The 21,743-nt window shown below is 37.5% G+C and overlaps 1 protein-coding gene across 2 annotated transcripts in view; it reads right to left on the bottom strand.

Annotated features, from left to right (window-relative positions):
• Positions 1-21,743, bottom strand: part of LOC117578106 (GAS2-like protein pickled eggs) — an 84,417-nt gene that overhangs the window by 21,801 nt on the left and 40,873 nt on the right. For both annotated transcript variants that reach the window (XM_034263283.2, XM_034263284.2), the window contains exon 4: positions 15,582-16,034. In XM_034263283.2, the coding sequence (XP_034119174.1) occupies positions 15,582-15,749 (168 nt within the window). In that variant the 5' untranslated portion in view covers positions 15,750-16,034. The remainder of the gene's footprint in view (positions 1-15,581; positions 16,035-21,743) is intronic.

Genomic DNA, 21,743 nt, shown 5'->3' with positions numbered 1-21,743 from the left:
AGCTTTGTCTTTTCATTTCGAGTGTCAACGCGACGACAACGAAAACTTTTTCCAACGTTTCCTTAATTTTTTCTTTTGGTCTCGGTCGAACAGAAAAAAAAACTTCGAGCAAAATGAAAAACGGCAAGAATAAGGCTAACGATGAGAATTCCAAAAATTTGGAGAAAAACCCCAATGAGGACACGTATTCGACAAATTCGGATTCGTCTCTGGACAATGAGTTTGTGGTGCCCAAACCTGTGAAGGCCCCAGAATCTTCGGAGTCTGAGTCGTCTAATGAGGAGGACGAGAAATCACAGGAGGCTGATGACGAAGAAGAAAAAGATGAGGGCGACGAGGAGGAAAAAGATGAGGAAGACGAGGAAGAAGAAGATGAGGAAGACGAGGAAGAAAAAGATGAAGGAGAAGAGGAAGAAGAAGAAGAGGATGAAGAAGATGAGGATGAAGAGGACGAGAACAGCGAGGAGCCGGAAGAAAAAGATGACGACAATGATGGCGGCGAACCCAAATCCAAGCGCGTCCGAGTCTCACGCGACCGCAAATGGCGTTAAAAAAGTGATGCTAGGACCAGACGTCGGGGATTTCAGCCATGGGTAACAGACAAAAGCAAACTCTGATGACCTCACCTAACCCACTAACGGACTAATCATTTTGTGATTAAGCTGATCTAATCATATAACACTAATAAAATGCATTAACCAAACGCAATTCCCTGATTTAACCTCATTTTTAATCGCAACTAATAGAAAAATTAGTAACATAACCTCAATTACTTCTAACAACCACATTTTTATTCTTCTTCTTGTTGAGAGTTGTCAATCGCATTCTAGTTATTTCTAGCAGGCCACGTGATGTTTGTCTCATCTCTAGCGTCTCAACTGCCATCTCTAATTTAAGAATACAACTACTAGCAAAGCAACGCTGTGTCTGGCAAATTCTGACTGAACTCTCAATTATTTTTTGTTCTTTTAATAAACTACAAAATGAACAACGAAAAGCGCAATGACGATGGGATGCTGCAGTCACTCGATCAATCGAAGGACGCAGTGGAAAAAGCACATGAGTTTAAGGTGTTCGATACGCTAAAGTTGGCCATCGAAGCGGTGAGCAAACGCAACAGTTTTGTCATCAATTCCACGGACTTTGCGCAATATCTAATGGAGGAACTCAAGTTGGCCAGCGACAAGACGATGAAGCTAGTGGATGCCAATGGAGAGCTCTTGTCCCCGGAGCGACTCAAACAGCTGCTCAGCAGTAAGGAGCAGAAGTAGGAGGAGGTGAAGACTGACAACGTAATCGAATGTGAATATTTGTATACCCGAAGGATGTATTTAAGGAGCAGAAGTAGGAGGTGAAGGCTGACAACGTATTCGAATTTTTTATGAATATTAAATAAAATGTTTGTTTACCCGAAGGTAAAGGATATATTTAAGCTTGAGAGCGGGTATCTGAGAGTTGAGCTTCGATTGATTTGGGCAAAAGCGCGGCAACGCCTAAGCGGATTTGCTAACAATGAGCAATGAGCCAAAAAGAAATAGACAAAAAGGCTTAAAGAGCTGCCACCGATTGCCGATTGCCAATTGCCAGATTGGCCATAACAGCAAACGGCTAACAGCTAACACCTAGCATGGCCAACAAAGCACGTTAGTGTTGTTGTTCAACTCAATCAAATTCAAAACTGTCCACAATTTACCATTCACAATGTTGAATTCAAAGCCGTGTCGACGTTGCCGTCATCAACACAGCACAACACAACACAAACAACAACTGTGCTTAACTGTTGTCTTGATGGCTTGTCTTGTGGGGTTCAAGGTTCTGTTGGACAACTTCCTAGCTGACCATTTGGCAATGATCGATTGCTGCCAACTGATTGTTGCACCCACAATAACCATAACAACAACAACAGCTTCGAACGTCGAATAGATCTAACGATTGATCGGTCACCTGTCTCGGTGCTTGCTTTTGATCTTGGTTCCATTTGATTGCCACTAACGGTATTTCCATAATGCTGCCAAAGTTTGTTGCTCTCCCTCTCCTCTCTCTCTCTCTCTCCTTGTGCTGTGGGAAACAACCATGGACATCACAAGACACAAGATGGATGAGAGACGATGAGATCATTGATCGCCTGATTGCATCGTTGATCATTAGCAAGCGAGTGTGGTTCTCTTAGTATGAGTGTGTGTGTGGGCAGCAGGCACAACAACAACAATAACAACACAAGAGTCTTAACATTGGTAATTGATACATGCCGCAACACTTGCTGCACACACACACTTGGGGCATGCAAGTTTTGTTGGTTGGTTGGTGGTGCGCTTTAAGCATTTCGCATTTCCCACAGTTTGACAAAGAATCTTTGATCACATATACATTCATATATAGTATGTGTTTTTGGATTAAAGATTTTTACTACCTAAGATTTAGCAACCATGAAACATTGACATTAATTTTTGTTCAAAATTTCTTCTTGAAATTTCAAGTAAGTTTTGATTTTAGCATGCATATTTAGATCGCTATTTTGTTATCTATAACATGTTGTATGCTCATTAAGAGACGCCAGGTAACAAGAAAGAGAAGTCTTAAGCTAAGCGACAACAACTTGAAAACAAGACAAAAGCAACACTGAACCAAACTGAACTGGTTTCTATTAACAAAAAATATAGTTGTTGTTGCTATTTTCCAAAGCCAAAACGAATTTTGAATGTGGGTGAAGTTGTTAAAAATGTGGCAAACGCAATCGAGGCCAGTCTCTAGAGTCGATGTCTTCGTCTCTGTCTCCGTCTCGGTTTCGGTCTCGATCACAGCTTCCCGACAAGCAAAACACCATCTCCTCTCTCCCCTCCCCAGCTAAGTAATGCCACACCCCCCATTTTTGGCCCGCTAAGCGCATATTTAGTTATAAACTTGAATTTAGACGCGGCCCAAATTAGATAGATCGACTTTGACTATTGGGCCACTCGGTGAGAGCGAAGAATGAAATAAAATACTCAATAAATGAAGTCAACTTTAAATAGGAATCGCTAAAACAAAAACAGTTTAACCCCAAAATTAGCAAAAATGTTATGCAAAAAAAAAAAAAACAATAAATTCATCTTCGATAATCTAAAAGTGAAATAAGAACGCACATGAAATGAAATCAGAGTAAATAATTCTTATGACTATTTCACTTTATTTCCCATTGTTTTGCGTTTCATTTCGCAGTCACAAAATGAAATGAAACGCAAAAGTTTGCAAAACAATAGTAAATAAAGTGAAACACAGTCATCAAATAAAAATGGGAACGGACTATAAAGAACGTAAATTAAATGAATACTCATTTCCAGTGTCATTAATTCATTGAGATTAACATTCTAATTCAGTTTCGTTTTTGGTGTTGTGCTTCCTGTTGTGGCAAATTAACAAATTAAAGACGAAGAGACTGTTTTCATTTGGTTTTCTTTTTTTTTTTTAATGTTGTAATATTCTATTATAATTTCCTATCTCAGTCTTGATTGCTGTTCAGGGAATACCTATAACAATTGTTGTTGAAGACCGATCTGGGATCGGAGATTTGAGATGTGGCATAACTTTTGGCGGAATCGTGCAAATTGCCGCGACATGTCTATCTTTTTGTCGTTTATTTTTGGCTCGTCGTTTGGCTATTTGTCCACTTTTGGGCACAGCCACAACAATAACAAGCTAAAGACGTGGAGGTGGAGAAAGAGGAAGAATTGGCGACGTCTAAAGCGTTTTGGCCAAGTAAATACGAGCATATGTAAATATTAATTTTATTAAACAAACGTGACGCTAACTCAACTCAAACTGAAACTGAAATTTCAACTCTGGGAGCAGCAAAAAAAAAAAAATAGATTAAACAGTGCGCGCTTTTCATATTTGGCTTTTCAATTCACAATATCGGATGCCAGCAAAAATACGGTTTATTGTGAATGCGACTCTGGCCCCGACAATTGTTTTGCTTTTTGTTTACTTTGTTTTTTTTTTGTGCTTTGGACTTGGACTCGTTTCGCAAAAAAAACAGAGTCGGTGACATCGTCATCGTCATCGTTGTCCGTGCTTATGTTGCTCCGCCTAAGCGGAGACGTGGACGACTTCAAATCGGAGGCAGTTCATCAACAAGGCAATCGCAAAACGCATCCAAAATGCGTGGGAATTGTGCCGGCCTTGCTTTGAAGTCTGCTTGCAACAAAAAAAAGGCTATTTGCGGAATTTCAAACGCAAAAGCTGTGTACACTCATCGCTCACAAACACACATACGCAGTGAAAGCTATGAGTGTGTACACACTGGCGGTCATTACAAGTGTAACCCTGCTAGCTGCAATTATGCGACAGTGTTGCCAACTTAACTTTTTCTGTTGTTGTTGCCAACTTAACTTTTTTTGTAGCTAGCTTAAGTGCTCATAGTAATCCTTTAAAATGAATAATTAATTAATAATATATGTTAAATTAATACAATCAGAATATCTAGATCAATTTGTAGAATATTCATAATTAAATAATGTATGTATTTATTTAGATTATTTTCTACACCATTATAGCAAAACTAAGAGCAACTTTAAATTGAAGTTTTTTTTTTAGTTTTTGCGCAAATGTTTCGGACTATGTTCGTATTTAATTAGTTTAATTTGATGAGTGCTAATAAATGACAAATAAAGCATTTTATTCGCTTTTTAAAACTCACTATTCAAATAAAGTGTTTAGCATTTTCATTGTCACTTTTACTGTCTTTCAGCTAGTTTACAGCTAATTTGATGGATGAAATTAGCTATTTTTGGATATCGCAATATGGATGGTTGGCAACGCGGCGCTGTGCGAAAAAAGAAGCAAAAAGCAGAAACAAAAAGAACGAAGAACAAATGGTTGGCAAATATGGCTAAAGAAGCATAATAATTGTCATATAATCGACACAATGCTTGAATCTTGGCTTGGACTTGCGACTTTAATTGGCTAAAAGTGATTCATCGACGACAGCAACAGCAACAACTACGACAATGGCAACAGCAGCAGCAACAACAACAATAGTCGTCACATTTCGTAGGCGACTCTCGACAACGATTTGGACTTCCTTTTGTGGCAGCGACGACGGCGACGGCGGCCAAATGATTGTCGCCATTGAGACTGCACGACAACTGGCAACGTGACGCATGAACAGCGCCGCCCTCCGCGACCAAGTTGCAACAACGACAGCGACTGCGACTGCGACACATTGCAGCACATATGGGTTGGGGGAGGAGGGGTGCAATAGTCGCTCTTTAACCTTTCCCCCGCGATGGTTTCCTTTTCTATTTTCAACTGTCGACAAATTTAGAATGCGACGAAACTGAGACTCATGATGACCGCTAATGGAGACACAACTCCGCAAAGGGGCGTGAGGGGAACGAAGAGGGGGTGCAACTTCAAAACTATTTATAAGCTAAATCACATGGCAGCTGCTGCCACAAAACCCACTTATAAATCACATTTGAAAATCAATTTTATCTTCCTATAAAGAATCAATTGTTAAAGACTTGTTTTAAATATTACATTCACATGTGGAGAACTATCTATTGTTAAGGAACTTTTTTTTTACTTTTTTTTTCGTTTTACTTCATTAACCAATTCTTACTTTAAATTGTTAAAGAATGCGCACTAATCTAATAACTAATTTTACTTAGTTGAATTTAAGAATCTTAATTGTCAATTGTCTGCTTCTATTGTTCTTCTATTTTCTTCAAACTGAAAGCAGCCAATTCTTTTCTTCGTGAGATAGACTCAATTATTCATTTGTTAAAGTAATTCAAATTAATGCTAAATTTAAAATCAGTCAATGATAACCAAACCCTATGAAACCTCTATTACTCACATTAATTGTTAAAGAACTTTTTTCATTGTATGTATTTAGTTTAATTTCATTAACCAATTCTGAGCAATTACTGTCATAACCTAATGTTTATTCCTAATGTAACTATTTTACATTTTGAATATCAGAATCTTAATTATCGATTATTTGATTGAATTATTTTTGTTTCATAACTGCTTTCTTCAAATTTAAAACAGCAAATTCTTAGTCTAAATTTTAGAAATAATCAATGGTTTATAGTAGCCAATTCTATGCAAATTCTTTTCCTCACATTGATTGTTAAAGAACTTTTTTCCTTTTCCTTAAGGTAATTATTTTGAATTTAAGAATCTTAAAGGTCAATTGTCTGATTCTATTGTTCTTGAGTTTCCCTCAAACTGAAAGCAGCAAATTCTTTTCTTCATAAGGTAAAGCTTAAATTGTTAAAGTAATTAAAATGTTATTTACAATTTTAGAATAAATCAATGGTTTTTATTAGCCAATTGTATGTAAACTATTATTTTTTGTTTACCATCTACCATCAAATGTAAAGCAATCAATTGTTGTAGTAATTTTGTCATTGCAGCTGTTGCGGCACATGCCACAAACTGTGGAGGGAGAGACTGCATCTGGGCCAAAAAACAATGGCCAAAATGCAATTACCAAGAAGGAGGTGGCGCACAGTGGCGCACCACTTACAAGAACTTTAACACGCCAGAGTTCAAATTAGTCAGCCACACTCCATAAATCAGACAACGCAAAACAATCATAAAAAGGCCGCTCGCCAGCAGCAGCAGCAGCAGGCACAGTTCGTGCCCCAAACTTGGTTGCAGCAGCGCCATGCTGGGGGTCTGCTGGACAGCTGCCACCACAGAAAAACGAACTGGGGAACTGGCCAATCGAGTTGCGACCGCCTGCTGTTGCCGGGTCGAGCGATTAGCATACAATTTGTGTGGCAACTTGTTGTTGCCACTGCTGCTGCCGTTGTTGCTGCTGCTGCTGCCGTTGTTGTTCCACGCTGCACGTTGCACGTTGCATTGACAGCAATAAATAATCAAATTGCATTGCGATACCCTTGCAACGGCGCTCGCTTCTGATAAAGCTTATCTGGCAAGCAGCGAGACATGAGTTTGGTAAATCGAATGGAAACGAACGGAATTAGAACAGTGAAAGAACGCAACCTTAAGAAATCTATGTGGAATTAAAACAAAACGAAAACTATTATTGAGCTATAAAATAATTTTCGATTAAATAAAATGTTAAAATTTCCAAACGAAACGAACGGAATTGGAACAGTAAATAAAGGCAACCTTAAGAAATCAATGTGGAATTGAAACCTATAGGAAACCTATTATTAACCCTAGCAAGAAAATTATTTTTAAATTAATAAAATGTTAAAATGTAAGCGGAACGAATGGAATTGACACATAAGCAGGCAGTGAAACATGTGGAAATGAAACAGTACGAAACCTATTGCGTTAAAAATGAATAAAATGGTGAAACATATGGAAATGAAACAATTTGCCGAGCTAAAATTTTTGAATGGAATTGGAACACAAACATTTATTGTTGCCAACGCGACTAAACTTTAAAGGTTATTTGCGCAGAAATGAGTGGAATTGGAACAGCTCAACATACAGAATGTGAATATATATGTATATACATATATTAAATCACCTCAAGAAGCTAGAATTTGAAGATTGAACAGCATTAAAGGGCAAGTTGTTAAATGCCTTAAACAAAAGTGAATACAAAATATTTTAGAGCCTTGAATTGATATGAATTTTTAGCATATCTCATGTATATATTTTACATTAAATTTTTGTATTATATATATTTTAAATAGTTATTTTAATACGAGTATTTTATATATTTTATTATTTTATATTACATATTTATATAATTTTATTTATTCATCTTATTTTATTTATTATTTTTGTATTTTTAGTTATTCAATTTAGGCAACGCGACAAAATCTTCTACATATTTTACAGGGTATTGAAAAGTCGTGCTACGGAGCTTGGCGCTTAGAGGGTGGCAGACAACAGGGCTTTGGCGAGTAATGCGAAGTGGAGAGCTGGAGCTGGCTGTTATAGAGGAACATAAAATATAACTGCAGACTGCAGACTCTTGTGATGTTGTTGCCGCTGTTGCAGTTGCTGTTGTTGTGGTTGCTGTTGTTGTGGTTGCTGTTGTAGTTGTTATTGTTATTGCTGCTGTTCTTGCTGCTGCTGCTGTGGCATACAGTGTGTCGTACAAATTGCACCGTTAATAAAGTCAAAATCGGATTAGACACGCCTCAACCTGAGCCCTGCCTGCCCCAATCCGCGATCGGCGATCAGCGATCTCAGCTGCACGCCATCCAGTTGGCAACTGGACACACTTGCAGATCTTGCAGATCCCGTCTCGCAGATGCAGAAAAGATATTTGATTTCAGTTCGAACAAAAAAAAAATGACAAAAATATACATATATGAAACGATAACAAAAAATGCCAAACAATAAATTGACACTAATGAATTTGATTCATTTCGATTTGCTTTTGGGCAATAACTAAATCAAGCTCCACGATACTTGAACGGGGGAACAGAGAGGGAGGGCGTTACATTAAAGATATGACAGTTGTCATAAGGCAAAACACTCGGACACTCGACACTAGGTGACTAGCGATACTGACCCATATGTGTCCACAAAGTGGGGGCAGTGCAAAGTGATTGCAATCGAATTGAAAATCGAAAGGAAAAACCTTTGCATACACGAAGTTGCCTTAATTACAAAGCCAAAACATTTGATTGGGCAACAGCTGGACAAATCTTATAATATATGTAAATAGTTGTTGCATAACTAAGTCTTATGAAATTCAAAAGCCTACAAAGTTTCAATCAATAGGAAAGAACTTTTCTAGAAGGGAAGGAGAATTCGGGAATGTGTCAACTGAGGATCATCAATGGTCCTCAATATATTGTTTTTACGTATCCAAATCTTATAATATAAATAGTTATTTCATAACTAAAGTTTTGAGAAGTTTTAAGAATAGTAAAGAACTTTTCTCGAAGGGAAAGCGAATTTAGGTAACATATGTGAATGGGGATCATCAATGATCCTCAATGTTCATATACATATTGTGTTTACATATTGAGGTCTGAACTGAAGTTTTGATAAGTCTTACGAAATTCAAAAGCATATAAAGTTTCAATCAATAGGAAAGAACTTTTCTAGAATGAAAGAAGAATTCAGGAATGTGTCAACTGAGGATCATCAATGCTCATACATTGTGTTAACTTATTTAAATCTTATAATATGAATAGTTGTTGCAAAACTGAAGTTTAAAGAAGTTTTAAGGTATTCAAAAGCCAACAAAGTTTCCAAAGTATTTTTATAAATAGTAAAGAACATTTCTCGAAGGCAAGAAGCATTCAGGAATGTGTCAACTGAAGATCATCAATGCTCATATATTGTGATTACATATTTAAATCTTATAATATGAATAGTTGTTGCATAACTGAAGTTTAAAGAAGTTTTAAGAAATTCGAAAGGCCAAAAGTTTCCAAAGTATTTCTATAAATAGTAAAGAACATTTCTCGAAGGGAAGAAGCATTCAGGAATGTGTCAACTGAGGATCATCAATGATCTTCGATCTTCATATATATTGAGTTTACATATTTAAGAGCAAAACAATCATCGCTGTCAATCTCATCGCATTGTGCCACGTTCGCGTTTCACATTCACGTTCACGTCCGTGTTCAAGTCCGTGTCCAGGCATTTAGCTGCGAATTTCCCAATAACTTGCGGCCACTTTGTATGCACGAAGGTGGCCAACATGACAAAGACAAAGATACGAAGAAAGAGAGAGAGGGAGAGATGGTAGCTCTAGCTGGCAGAAGAGTCGAGAGTCGACTGATGTTTGATGTCGAGTCTCAATTAAGAAGGCAACGACCGAAGTTGGACTATAAAATTGGATGGGCTCACGAAGTGTCCATTGAGCCATTGAGTCACGACTGACTGATGAACTGAACTGAACTGAACTGAATGCTTGAAGAATTCCTTCATTTAATGTCAATGTCGAATCTGTTACAGATACATATCGACAATGGGAGAAAAATCAAAAATCAAAATAGTATCGTATGGTAAAATGTATCAATCAAATGATTTTTATTGATGTATTCACTATTTCCAAATTTTCGAGAGACAGAGAGAGAAAAAAATATAATACTATGGATCTTCAGCTCTTAAGTTGAATTGAGCATAATTGTAGAAAACGGAAGTAACCCAATTGTGCCGCAATTTCCTTATCATATTCCTACTTTATTTCTCTTCTTCTGTCTCTCTTGAGTCGCTGCTGCCATTGTTGATATGATATGAGAGTTTGCCCCGGGAAATCAACTTGCGGCACTTGCCACAATCAAAAGCACAATGCGCTGCATTTAATTGGAGCAAGCAAAAGCTGTTTGCTGTTGCCTAAGCAAATTGCTGCAGCTTGGCGCTTCGACTCGAGGAGGCAATGAAATGCATTTATTATCAGTTCACCGTTCAACTTCAGCGGGGTGGAGCAAGAGGAGGAGCGAGAGGGGGAGGGATAACGAGTGAGCACTGGGGGCGATAATTGGCAGTGTGAGTGTTTAGCCAATTAAAAGCACTCGTCGGCTTTATCAAATTCAATTAGTAGAGCTGACTTTCAGCATCCCAAAATAAACAAACAAGTATAAAACTGCCTGACTAGCAGATACCTAACAAATGTATTGAAACATTTAAAGAATATGATGGAATAGAAGGAAGACGATTGCAAGGGTTCAGATTTTTTGTTCAAATTTAAAAGTAATAAATTTGTATACTGAAAACAGTATTTTGTAGAGAAAAAGAGCCAAATACTGTTTGGTATTAGTATTTTACTCTTTTTCTCTACAAAATACTCTTTTGCAGTATACAAATTTATTACACCACTGAAAAGAGGAGATAAATGAAATGGACTGCATTATTTATGTATACTCAAAAAAGAGGTTATAAAATATATAAATTTCTTTGGAATAAGTTAATATCTTTTAATTAGACAAATTAAACTAACGAACAGTATTTTACTCTTTTTCTTTACAAAATACTGTTTTCGGTATAAAAATGTATTGCATCTATTAAATTGTTAAAGCATGAGCAGCATTATTTGAATTTTAGTTATAAGTGAGATTTACTAAATAAAATCATGTTTCTAAAATACTATTGCATTATAATTATACCGAATTTCTTCGGAATAAACTCATTTCTTTACTTGCTTTACATTTTAAAGAAGAAATTGCAAACATTATAATGTTATGATATCATGCGAAAATAATGTTTTGAGTCATCCAAAATGAAGAGATTACTACTCAAAGTTGAGGTCAAGTTGAGTTACTAATTATTTGATGGGGAATGCTAATAATAAAAATAATGATAATGGTTGAAAATATATGTGTATCTATGTTATGTATCTACGACTAGAATACGACAAGTAATGTGCAGTTAAAGCCAGGTGGCATATTAATTAGTTAGTGGCAAATTGTGCTCTATGCGTTGTGGTGGATGCTGGGATCGTTGTGGATCGTTAGACAATTCGCTAATGATGCCAACTAACGACCTGGTGCTGCTAATTGGCATACAGAACAGAGCCAAATGAGATATGGCTAAAAACATACTATATAATTATATATCTCTCTCTTTCATTCTTTCATGTTTTCTGCTGACTGGAGATGAAGACATGATAAACAAAGTTTGCTTTATTTTCATTCAACGCATCCACGAGATACAAAATGCATCTAGATACATTCGTACATGTTGCGCAGCCACATTGCGAGTTTCAATTAAAGTTCCATTAACGCTTCGCGACACACACAATTATCAAAAATTAAATTTATGCTTATGACATTTCCGGCAGCCAGCAGAAGGCAAAACTTCTCTTTCTCCCCATCTTCCTTTCCCTGCATGCAAAATCGAAATGTGACGCATGCTGCGAGTGTGTGTGTATGTGTGTGACTAAATAAATAAATAAATAAATGCAATGCAATGCATTTAAAGACACCGAAGATCAAAGCAACTTTATGATTATGCTCTCCATGCATATCCATCACCATATGGAGCTGCTGCTGTTGCTGATCATCTCAAAGCAGATCGAGCAGCCCAGCAAATACAGAAAGACAGACAGACGGACAGACAGACGGACGGACGGATGGACATGCGGAAAGATAGACGGAAAGCCAGGCGCTGAGACAAAAGAGTTCCTGCATCAACGAGTTTAGAAGGTGCAAATATGTAAACGCCTCAAGTTCTATTCGCCTCTCACTCACTCTCTCTCTCTCTCTCGCTCGCTTTTTGTCTGTTTTTACTTTCAGGAATAGCCACAACAATGCATCACACAAACACACACTCAACACACATTGCACAGCGGGAGAGCCCACAAAGCAATGCAAGGCAGAAAGATGCGATGCAACTTTGCCAATACGCAGCCGCATACACTGAGAGAAACGTGCTACTACTTTCGATGAAAAATGAAAAATATGTTATTACCGCAATTTTATCGTTTTTTTCGGAATGTAAAATACCAATAATCTCGAAGCACAGTCTTCAAAATAAAATGTTTACTATATTTATTTTCAAAATTGTGTTGTAGTAGTAGCTTATAATTTTTAATAATTGAATAATCTACATTTAGTACTTTTTCATTTTAACACTGATATTTCAAAGTTCACAGCAGTATAAGCAAATTATTCAAAAATAAATACGAATAAATCCACTTGAATGAACGAGCAGAGAAGAATTTGTATTTGTCACTTTAGTAATCCAATTGTAACGCCTTACATTGTTGCAGTGCAGCCGTTGAGCATTGCATTGCAGTTGGTCTGCACTTTTCAGCTCGTCTGCTTCTGCCGACAACGACAACGAACAACGACGACGACGACGACGACAACAACAAGTCGAGTCAAGACAAATTGTCTACGCGTTGAGGTCTTGGCTATTGGCCTCCAGCATGAGCATGAGCATGACGTTGTCGGCATCTCCACTACTTGCAGTTGCAGAGTCCCAGTCACAGATGAGAGATGAAGACGAAGATGAAGTCGGGAGTTGGAAGTTGGGAGTCGAGCACAGACATTGGCGCCAGTAGCCGCGGGCAGCGCCACTCAGCGCCATAATCACAACAAACATGGCAATGCCACAAACCACACAGAGAGCGACAGAGATGAAGCATAAGAGAGCCAGAGAGAGAGAGAGAGAGGTGAGGAGTGGCAATTGCACTGGCAATGGGCAGAGGTTTTGTGGCATGCGCCACGTAACCGAAACCGAAACCAAAACCAAAACAGGCAACGGCAACGGCAACGCATCGGTAATTAAAAGTGGCATCGTGGAATTTGCAGCAGTCAAACGAGGGGCACAAACAAAATGAAGGAGAGGGGGTTGGAGCGGAGAAGGAGAACCACCACGCTTGACAGTGGCAAGCCTCGTTTGTGCCACACACAGCAAAAACAATATAGAAAATGCCGCAACTGCTTACCTTTTCCCTTCCCCTTTGCTAAGGGAAATCCTTACTGATTTTTCTATAGCAATTTCATGAGTCATATTTTGGAGTGCCTATTTAAGTTGAAGTCTTTAATGAAAGTGCCAAGGTTTCCAACTGCTTACCTTTCCCTTCCCCTTTCCTAAGGGAAATCCTTACTGATTTTTCTATAGCAATTATTTTAGTAAAAGTTTTTTGCAGTTGATTTAAAATCAGTTAAAGTAGAGCTACGGCTTGAGAGGTCTATAAGTATCCTTTTTGCGCAAAAGTGGGACAGAATGAAGCATAAAGTTGTGTGTGCTTCACTTCACTTCCCATTCGCCACACACAAAGTGCAACATTTAAAGCACTTAACAGAGAACAAGCAGAACATTTGCATTTACATTTGGATTTGCATTTAGCCAGGTGGATGGCTTGGTTTGGCATGGAATGGATGGGATGAATAGCTGGCTAGCTGAAGCCTTTTGGCTATGCTCAGCTCTCAACTGCAACGTTGGCAGGCAGCTGGCACAACGAACGAAGGTAACCTCAATATACCAATAGAGCTGTTGGTGGCCAGATTGCAGGTTGCTCGCTGCTCGTTGCTGGTTGCTTGCCAGGTAGGTGTGATTGTGGGCTAGTAAGGAGCTTTGACCTGCCCCAAAGGCGATGACGACAACGACAACAACAACGACGAAAAGGAGGATAATGCAAATGCATAACGAAAGCGACTGTCAGGATGTGCCCAACTCAAGCGGACTCAACCTCGCTTCCCATGCTCTTCACCAGTGCACAGAGAGGCTTAGGCCCAAAGCCGGATGGCTTTGATAATGTGCCGCGATGCAGTGGAGCATGCTTTTGACTGCATTTAGTCCACAACAAACAGTCGACTGACTGACTGACTGACTGCCTGACTGCTTGACTGACTGCCTTACTTACTGACTGACTGACTGATTGTGCGCCTCGTCGTGAGTTTTTAGGGGGGAGCCATAAAAGTCGAATGCACCTAAATCCGTAAATCGCCAGCGCTTTTAACACCTAACCAAACAAACATCAATGCAGCGAGGCAGCAGCCACAACAGCAATCGAGGTAAACAGATGCAGCAGCAGCTAATAGAGATGGCAATTTTAAATGCTGCTCATCTGCATGCTCAATTTAAATACTCTATAACATCAAGAAAGAGTATGAGTTGATCAAACTTTTGATAAAGATAATTACAAAGCTTTTTTAAAATACTATGAAAATAAATTTATCAAGCAAAAGGGATGAAAATTATCAAAAATAATTCAAGGAGCGTACTTATCAGCTAACTATCGGTATTCGCTTCGACTCGAATAAGAATCATGTGATGTGGAAAAATGCAGCTCCAAAAACTTCATTAAAGATCAAACTTATCGTTATTATCAGCTTAAAATCGCTGTTACTGTCATCTCTAGCAACTATCGCATTAGACTGCCACCAAATTTGTTTTTATTTTGTGAATTTGAAGAAACACAATATGTTTTATGAAGACAAGTGTACTCAAACTTTATAAAAGCTTAAGCTTGTACACGAAAACATCTCGTTATTATCAGCTTACCATCGCTATTTGTCAGCTAACTATCGGTGTTAGTTTCAACTCGAACAAGAATTTAATAATTCGTTAAAGAAAGACAATGTTCGAAACACAATAAAAGGGTATTCCCAAAACCTTCAAAACTTGAAACTTCTACACAAAAACATCTCGTTATTATCAGCTTACTATCGCTATTCGTCAGCTTACTATCGGTGTTAGTTTCAACTCGAACAAGAATTTAATAAGTCGTTAAAGAAAGACAATGTTCGAAACACAATAAAAGGGTATTCCGAAAACCTTCAAAACTTGAAATTTCTACACAAAAACATCTCGTTGTTATCAGCTTACTATCGCTATTGTTGTCATCTCTAGCAAGTATCGCATTAGACGCCCACCAAACAACAACAACGATCGATGGCATGTGTGAATTTGTTTTATGAACTCGAAGGCACACAATCCCCAAAAGGTAGTCGGATATAGCGTAGATCTTTAGGCGCTGGGGAATTTCCCCCCGGGAAATAAATGCAGCTGCAGCATCTGCTGCAAATGTGTGCCAGAGCTTTTTTTTTTGGTTTTTGTTTTTGTGTGTGTTTTCGTTTTTATGACTGCTGCAGATCGTAAAAGAACTGCTTGCAATTGCGCAAACAAAACGTTTGCTTTGATTGATTATGCGATTGATTGTCTATGGGTATGTGAAGATTGATGATTGACTGACTTACCTTGCAAAGGGCGACGCCCGTGTCGAGGCGATCCATAAAGTTTTCCGCATTGATCCTGAGATCGGGATACAGTGTGCTCAGCCATTCGGCAAGATCCTCTTTCATAGCTTCCAGATACTCCTCGCTGGATTTGAATGGCCTGTAAGGCCGCGCCTCGAGCATTGCCATGGCGCCTCACTCGTCACTCGTTACTCGTTACACTTTACTCGTTAATTGCGTTTCTATTCGTTCGCTTGCTTGCTGTATTTCTCTCTCTCTCTCTTCTATTTCGTTCTCTCGTTAAATCGTTATTATATGTTTTGCTCTTCTCGTTATTTTGGATATAGGGATTTTTTGAATTAAAATCTCTCGTTACTTATGGCTCGGGTAACAGCAAAAACTCGTACATCGTTTTTTTTTTTGTAGTTTATGCTGTTGTTGTTGCCGCAATCGCAAGCTCGTCTTTAATCAGTTCTGCAAATTGCAAACAAAACAATGAAATTCATAATTAGCAAGGTTATGAAAAATAATGTAATAATGTGTATTATAAATATCTTATTATTTCTCAAGAAACGTTATGAATGCAAAAAAAAACAAGTTCCATTCCATGCATTACAAAATAATCGTTACATTGTCAATATAACGAACTGGAATGGAATGGAATGAAATGGAACGTAAAGCGAACGTGTATTCCAGCTGCAAATGAGAATCGGCAGCCATAACAAATGAACTGCACGTTTCGGAATTTGATTAAGATATAACATCTAAAAAGTGCAGTAAAGTGAAGTATAAACATTGAGGGGGAAAAAAACGAAAGGAGATAGGGTGGAAAAGAGAAGGGTATGTAAAGAGGGGGCGGCGACAGCAAGTTAAAAGTGGAATCATAAATTTCAATATGCACATTTCCCATTAAATCTGCATTCCGTATACATATTTGCACTTAATGGATTGCTCTCTGTTCCTGTTGTTGTTGTTGCTGTTGCTGTTGCTGTTGATGTCGGGCTAAGTACGTTTCTTTGCTGAACAAATGAATGAATGTGCAATGAAAGACGGCGCAAATTTATGACTTTGGCACTGCAGCTGACATAATTATGGGACACAAAGCCACAACAGCAACAACAGAAACAACAAGAGCAACAGCAACCAACTACAATAGCAACAACAGCAACAAAGATTATAGAAATAAAATCAATAAATAAAACATAAAAGTGGCAGTCGGTTACTTAAAAGCCGCCAGCACTAACAGCAACAGCGACAGCAGCAACAACGGTTGCTGTTGGGCGCCAGGTTAATGGCAATGCCAGCGGCAACTAGTCATACTTCTTCTCCTCCCTCCCCGCCTACACTTCACTCTTAGCTGCAGAGCTAATTAGCGGTAAGCTCAATTGAACTGTGAACTTGCCGTGAACAAGGAGCAGAGTCAACTGGGCAGTCGCAAGATTAATGCCACCGCATCGAATTGTGGCTGCAACATGCAATGTGTTGTCGCTGTTGTTGTTGTCAGTTTTGAGTGCGAGGCAAATCTCTGCACATTTATTGTAGTACCATATAAAATACAATATTTATGGGATGGCAGTCGAGGTATCCAAGGCTACGATGCTCATAAAACTTATCGCTTATCTATTTATCAAAGTGTTGTTGCTGTTGCAAAAAAAACAACTTGCATAACCTCCGAGCTGTGTTGTTATTGTGTTGCACGCTCACTTCGAGGCAAACTCGAATTCGAATTCGTCGAGTCGAATCTCAGTTCGAATCCCATTCGAATGACCTTGTTGGGGGCGTAGAACTCTCTTCTACAGTTCTGCTTCATCTTTTCCATTGTATATGTATATACATATATTATGTTCTTCTGCTTGATTTATCCTTCAATTCTAATAATCTTCTTCGTTTTTTTTTACCTTTTCTTTTTCGTTCTCCTACGTTTGCGCCATCACGTCTCACTTCCATATAATCCTCAATTCAAACTTTCTTTAGCCATTAAAACTTCTCGATCTACAACGCAACTTTCTCGCACCAACAAAGCCCAACAATAAAATTGAAAAGCTTATTTCGATTTTGCCAAAAAAAAAAAAATGTAATGAAAAGAAAAACAATCACATATGCAATCTTAATGCCCTCTAATGAGTGAAAGTGGGGTAGATATGTTATAAAAAAAAGTTAGTAAAAAGACATTTCATGAATAAAATAAGAAAATTCTAAAAACTAAAATAGAATTTTATATTTTTACACGTCATAATAAGAAAGTTCAGAAGAAGAATTAATTTAAATAATACGAATAATTAACAAAATTGTTTCAATAAGAATTCTTTTAATAGTTATGATATGTGAGATAGATTCTTATAATTTTCTTGCTTAGTATAGTAATTCTTTTATAGAATGTCTTTTTTCCAACTTTTTTTTATAATATGTAGACCTGTCTTTCTTCTTTGCATTACCATTATTATAACATATCTACCTCGTTTTCAGTCATTAGGTTGCATATGTGATTTTATGTAAATATTCTAAAAAAATTGTCAACCCACAACAATTTTGGTTTACAGGGTAGCTAAGCGTTGAGAGCATTTAAATAGGCCGCCGTTAGTTGCTGTTGTTTTTGCTTTTGCCATTTATGTAACGTTCCCGGCAATCCAATCCGATGAAACGGCAACGACGACGACGTGGTCTTAATTAAGCTCCAGCTTTGCTCGGTTTACTTAACTCGCAGTTCGCAACTTAATGCGAAGCAATAAAGGAAAGCTAAATGTAGTATGCAATTTGTGTGTGCATAACGAAGCGTAAATACACTTCTTTTACTTTTTTAAAGAGTGCGATAAATTCCACAAGTAAAAGGTTTAAAAGAGTGTTGACAGAGTCAGAGCTGAGAAAAAGTTAAGGTAAACTAATGTGTAACAATTCTAAATAAGTTATTGAGCACAATAATATTAGGCAACTTGGGGCAAAACCATGGATGTTATCACATCCCATACTAAATATTATATCAGCATTAGCAGATGTACTACTCGTAATTCAAGTTGAATACAAAATTGAAAATTGCGCCAAATCATTTGCACTTTAATATCCTGTAAATAGGCAAACTAATTGGACAACCCTCGCTTCGCTTTGTAGCGCGTTATATAGCCAAAACTCTATTGCCTAATTAGTGGTATTGATCATGGGGATTGGAATTGGATTTGGGATTGGGATTCGATTGGATCAGATGGAAGTTAGGATTGCCACATGCATGTGCTGCGTAAGCAAAAAATGGTGAAAAAAAAAACGTGTGCTCTGGGTGGTGGACTAATAGTTTTGATAAGTTATTTTGTTTTGTGCAACTTTTGATTGGAAATTGTAGCAAAACACAACGCCCCGCGGTGCAAGAGTGAGAGAGCGGGAGAGGGAGAGGGGAGAGGAGGAAGTGTTGATGGGTTCGATGATGAGATGGATAGATGGATCGCATAAGTCGCACAACTTGCGGGTCGTATAAGCAATTTAGTGTTCGATTTTCGATTACGATTTCGATTCCTCAATGTTTCGCAAATTTTGTTGTTTCCTATTCGCTATTGTTGTTGTTATTGTTGTTTTGTATTTTTGGCATCGATCAGTGAATGACTTTATAAATTGTGATCGATGAGATCGATAGATGGATGGATGGATGGATGGAATCAATCCCACCCATTGAGTGAGTGAAAACAGTGAAACAAATATGCAAATTTGACCATATTATGATTATTTATTTGCATGTGTTTCTTCTTCTTCTTCTTCTGCCTCATTTCATTTCATTTCATTTCTTTCCTCTTTACGTATTTCGTATTTGAATTTTCGGTTTTAGTGATTAGCGGTATTTTTGAAAGTGAATTTAATTAAAAACCAAATTGTGCATAGGATGCACCATCGTCAACCAGCCAAATGCTTATGCTTATAAGGCCAATCGCCAGTTATCCGTCTCCGTCTCCATCTCCGATCCCCTCAGCAACCCCTTTAACTAGGTTCCCTCTCCATATCGTAATTGAATTTTTGTGTTTTTGCCTTGCAAATTTGGTAATTGTTATTTCGAATTTGTCTTTTGTGACTTTTGCAATAATAAACCACTACGGTTGTAGTTATATAAGAGCTCAAATTTTTAGTATTTGTCAAATCAAATAATTAAAAGCGAAACAACTTTCGAATAAATCAATTTTTATAGCCGCTCAATTTCATTGGTAGACAATCTGGTATATAATATATGGTATATGTTGAAAGTTGTAGTATATAGATATACCAAATGATATTTTTGCTGTATTTTTACGTATATTCATTTGGTGTGTTTCAATAATAATACTGTTTTCTTTATTGTTTTTCACTAAGTACGGTATAGTATATTTTGAACGTAGTAGTATATACTTAGATATACCAAATGTAGTGTCTGATATTTTTACAGTATTTTTAGGTATATTCATTTGCTGTGTTTTAATAATACTGCCTTCGTTCTTGTTTATCACTAAGTACTCTATAGTATATTTTGAATGTAGTTTCTGATATATTTTTACGTATATTCATTTGGTGTGTTTCAATAATATTACTGCTTTCTTTATTGTTTTTCACTAAGTACTGAACATTGTAGTATATACTTAGATATACCAAATGATATTTTTACAGTATTCATTTGCTATTTTCTAATAATACTGCCTTCGTTCTTGTTTATCACTAAGTACTCTATAGTATATTTTGAATGTAGTTTCTGATATATTTTTACGTACATTCATTTGGTTGTGTTTCAATGGTAATACTGTTTTCTTTACTCTAATATAGTATATTTTGAATGTAGTGGTATATAAATATACCAAATATAGTTTCTGTTATTTTTATAGTGTTTTTTAGTGCGTTTCAATAATAATACTCTCACATAAGTACTGTTAAAAGCTGTCACTAAGCTTGTGAAAAGTAAATTGTTTGAATTGTGCAATAATAACAATGATTAGGCAACAGTAAATCGGAAGAACTCAAGTGCTGTTCTGTAACTGTTGAAGTTGTTTTGCGTTTCGCAACTTCAAGTAGTTGAGTTGCGTTTAATGAAATGAAATGTTTTTTGGGGAAAATGTGTTAATAAACGATAGAGGCAGAAAACAATAACGCTAATGAAATTATTAGGCCTCAATGTTGAGCGAGTCTTTTTGTATATGATATGGTATGATATGATACGATGTGTGCAATGTTTGTTTGCCTTGTTGTTGCGACTTTTTAAATATTGTTTTGTTGTAGTATTACGAGTGTTGTGCTGTGTTGTGTCGTCGAACGGTTTTTCATTATCAAATGACGGCGAAGTCTTTACGAAATTGGTGGTATGCATGTACTATACGAGTGCCTGTCTCTCGATGGGCTGCTTCAGAAAGGTTGTTAAGTGTGAATTGCCAAATGACAGACAGAAAGAGTGCCAGCAACAACAGCAACAACAATCATAACAACAACACCAAACGAGAGCAACAAAAGCACTTTCAATTCGTTTGCTCGTATCACACAAAAAATAGATGTTGACTCTTGCAATTAACAATTGCCGTTTGATCGATGGGACAGGTTGCTGCAATCGTAATACTTTACTATATTGTATATCTATATATGTATATTCGAAAATATATACACATGTAGTTATTGTTGTTACATCGTCGGCTTGTTGAGCTGTCATTTCGATGGGAGGCAAAGGACTGCCTGCTCTCTATCTCTTTTCCCTCTCCCTCTCCCTCTCCCTCTCTCTTTCTCTAGTCAACCCTTGAACTTGAAGCGCCAACTACAACTCCTGCCAAACGCTTCAATTCCTACTCCTTCTCCATCTCCAACTTCATTTCAACTCCATTTCCAATTTCAATTCCAGCTCCAAACTCCAATTTGAATGACACTTGAAGCGACAATCGAAACGATTTTGTTTCAAGCCAAAATGACATCAATGGCAACAGAGACATTCCCATTTTCAATCCCATATTCATACATCTCACTCCCTTAGCCCTCCCCTCTCTCTCTCTCTCTCTCTCGCTCTCTCTCTATCTATGTGCATATCTGCTCAACACATGTGGAGCACGAATTTGAAGCATTTGTTGCACTTCTTCGCATCTGTCAGATTTCAGTGTCGAGGCTTTTTTCCCCCCTTTTGTTTTTGCTTTTCATTTTAGGTTGCATGCAATATGAAAGGGATTGGAAAAGGAAGGGGCAACGGAAAGTTGTTGAGGCTGCAAA

The sequence above is a fragment of the Drosophila albomicans genome, chromosome X (assembly GCF_009650485.2).
Source record: "Drosophila albomicans strain 15112-1751.03 chromosome X, ASM965048v2, whole genome shotgun sequence".
NCBI lineage: Eukaryota > Metazoa > Arthropoda > Insecta > Diptera > Drosophilidae > Drosophila > Drosophila albomicans.
This window is presented reverse-complemented; position numbering and strand designations above follow the sequence as displayed.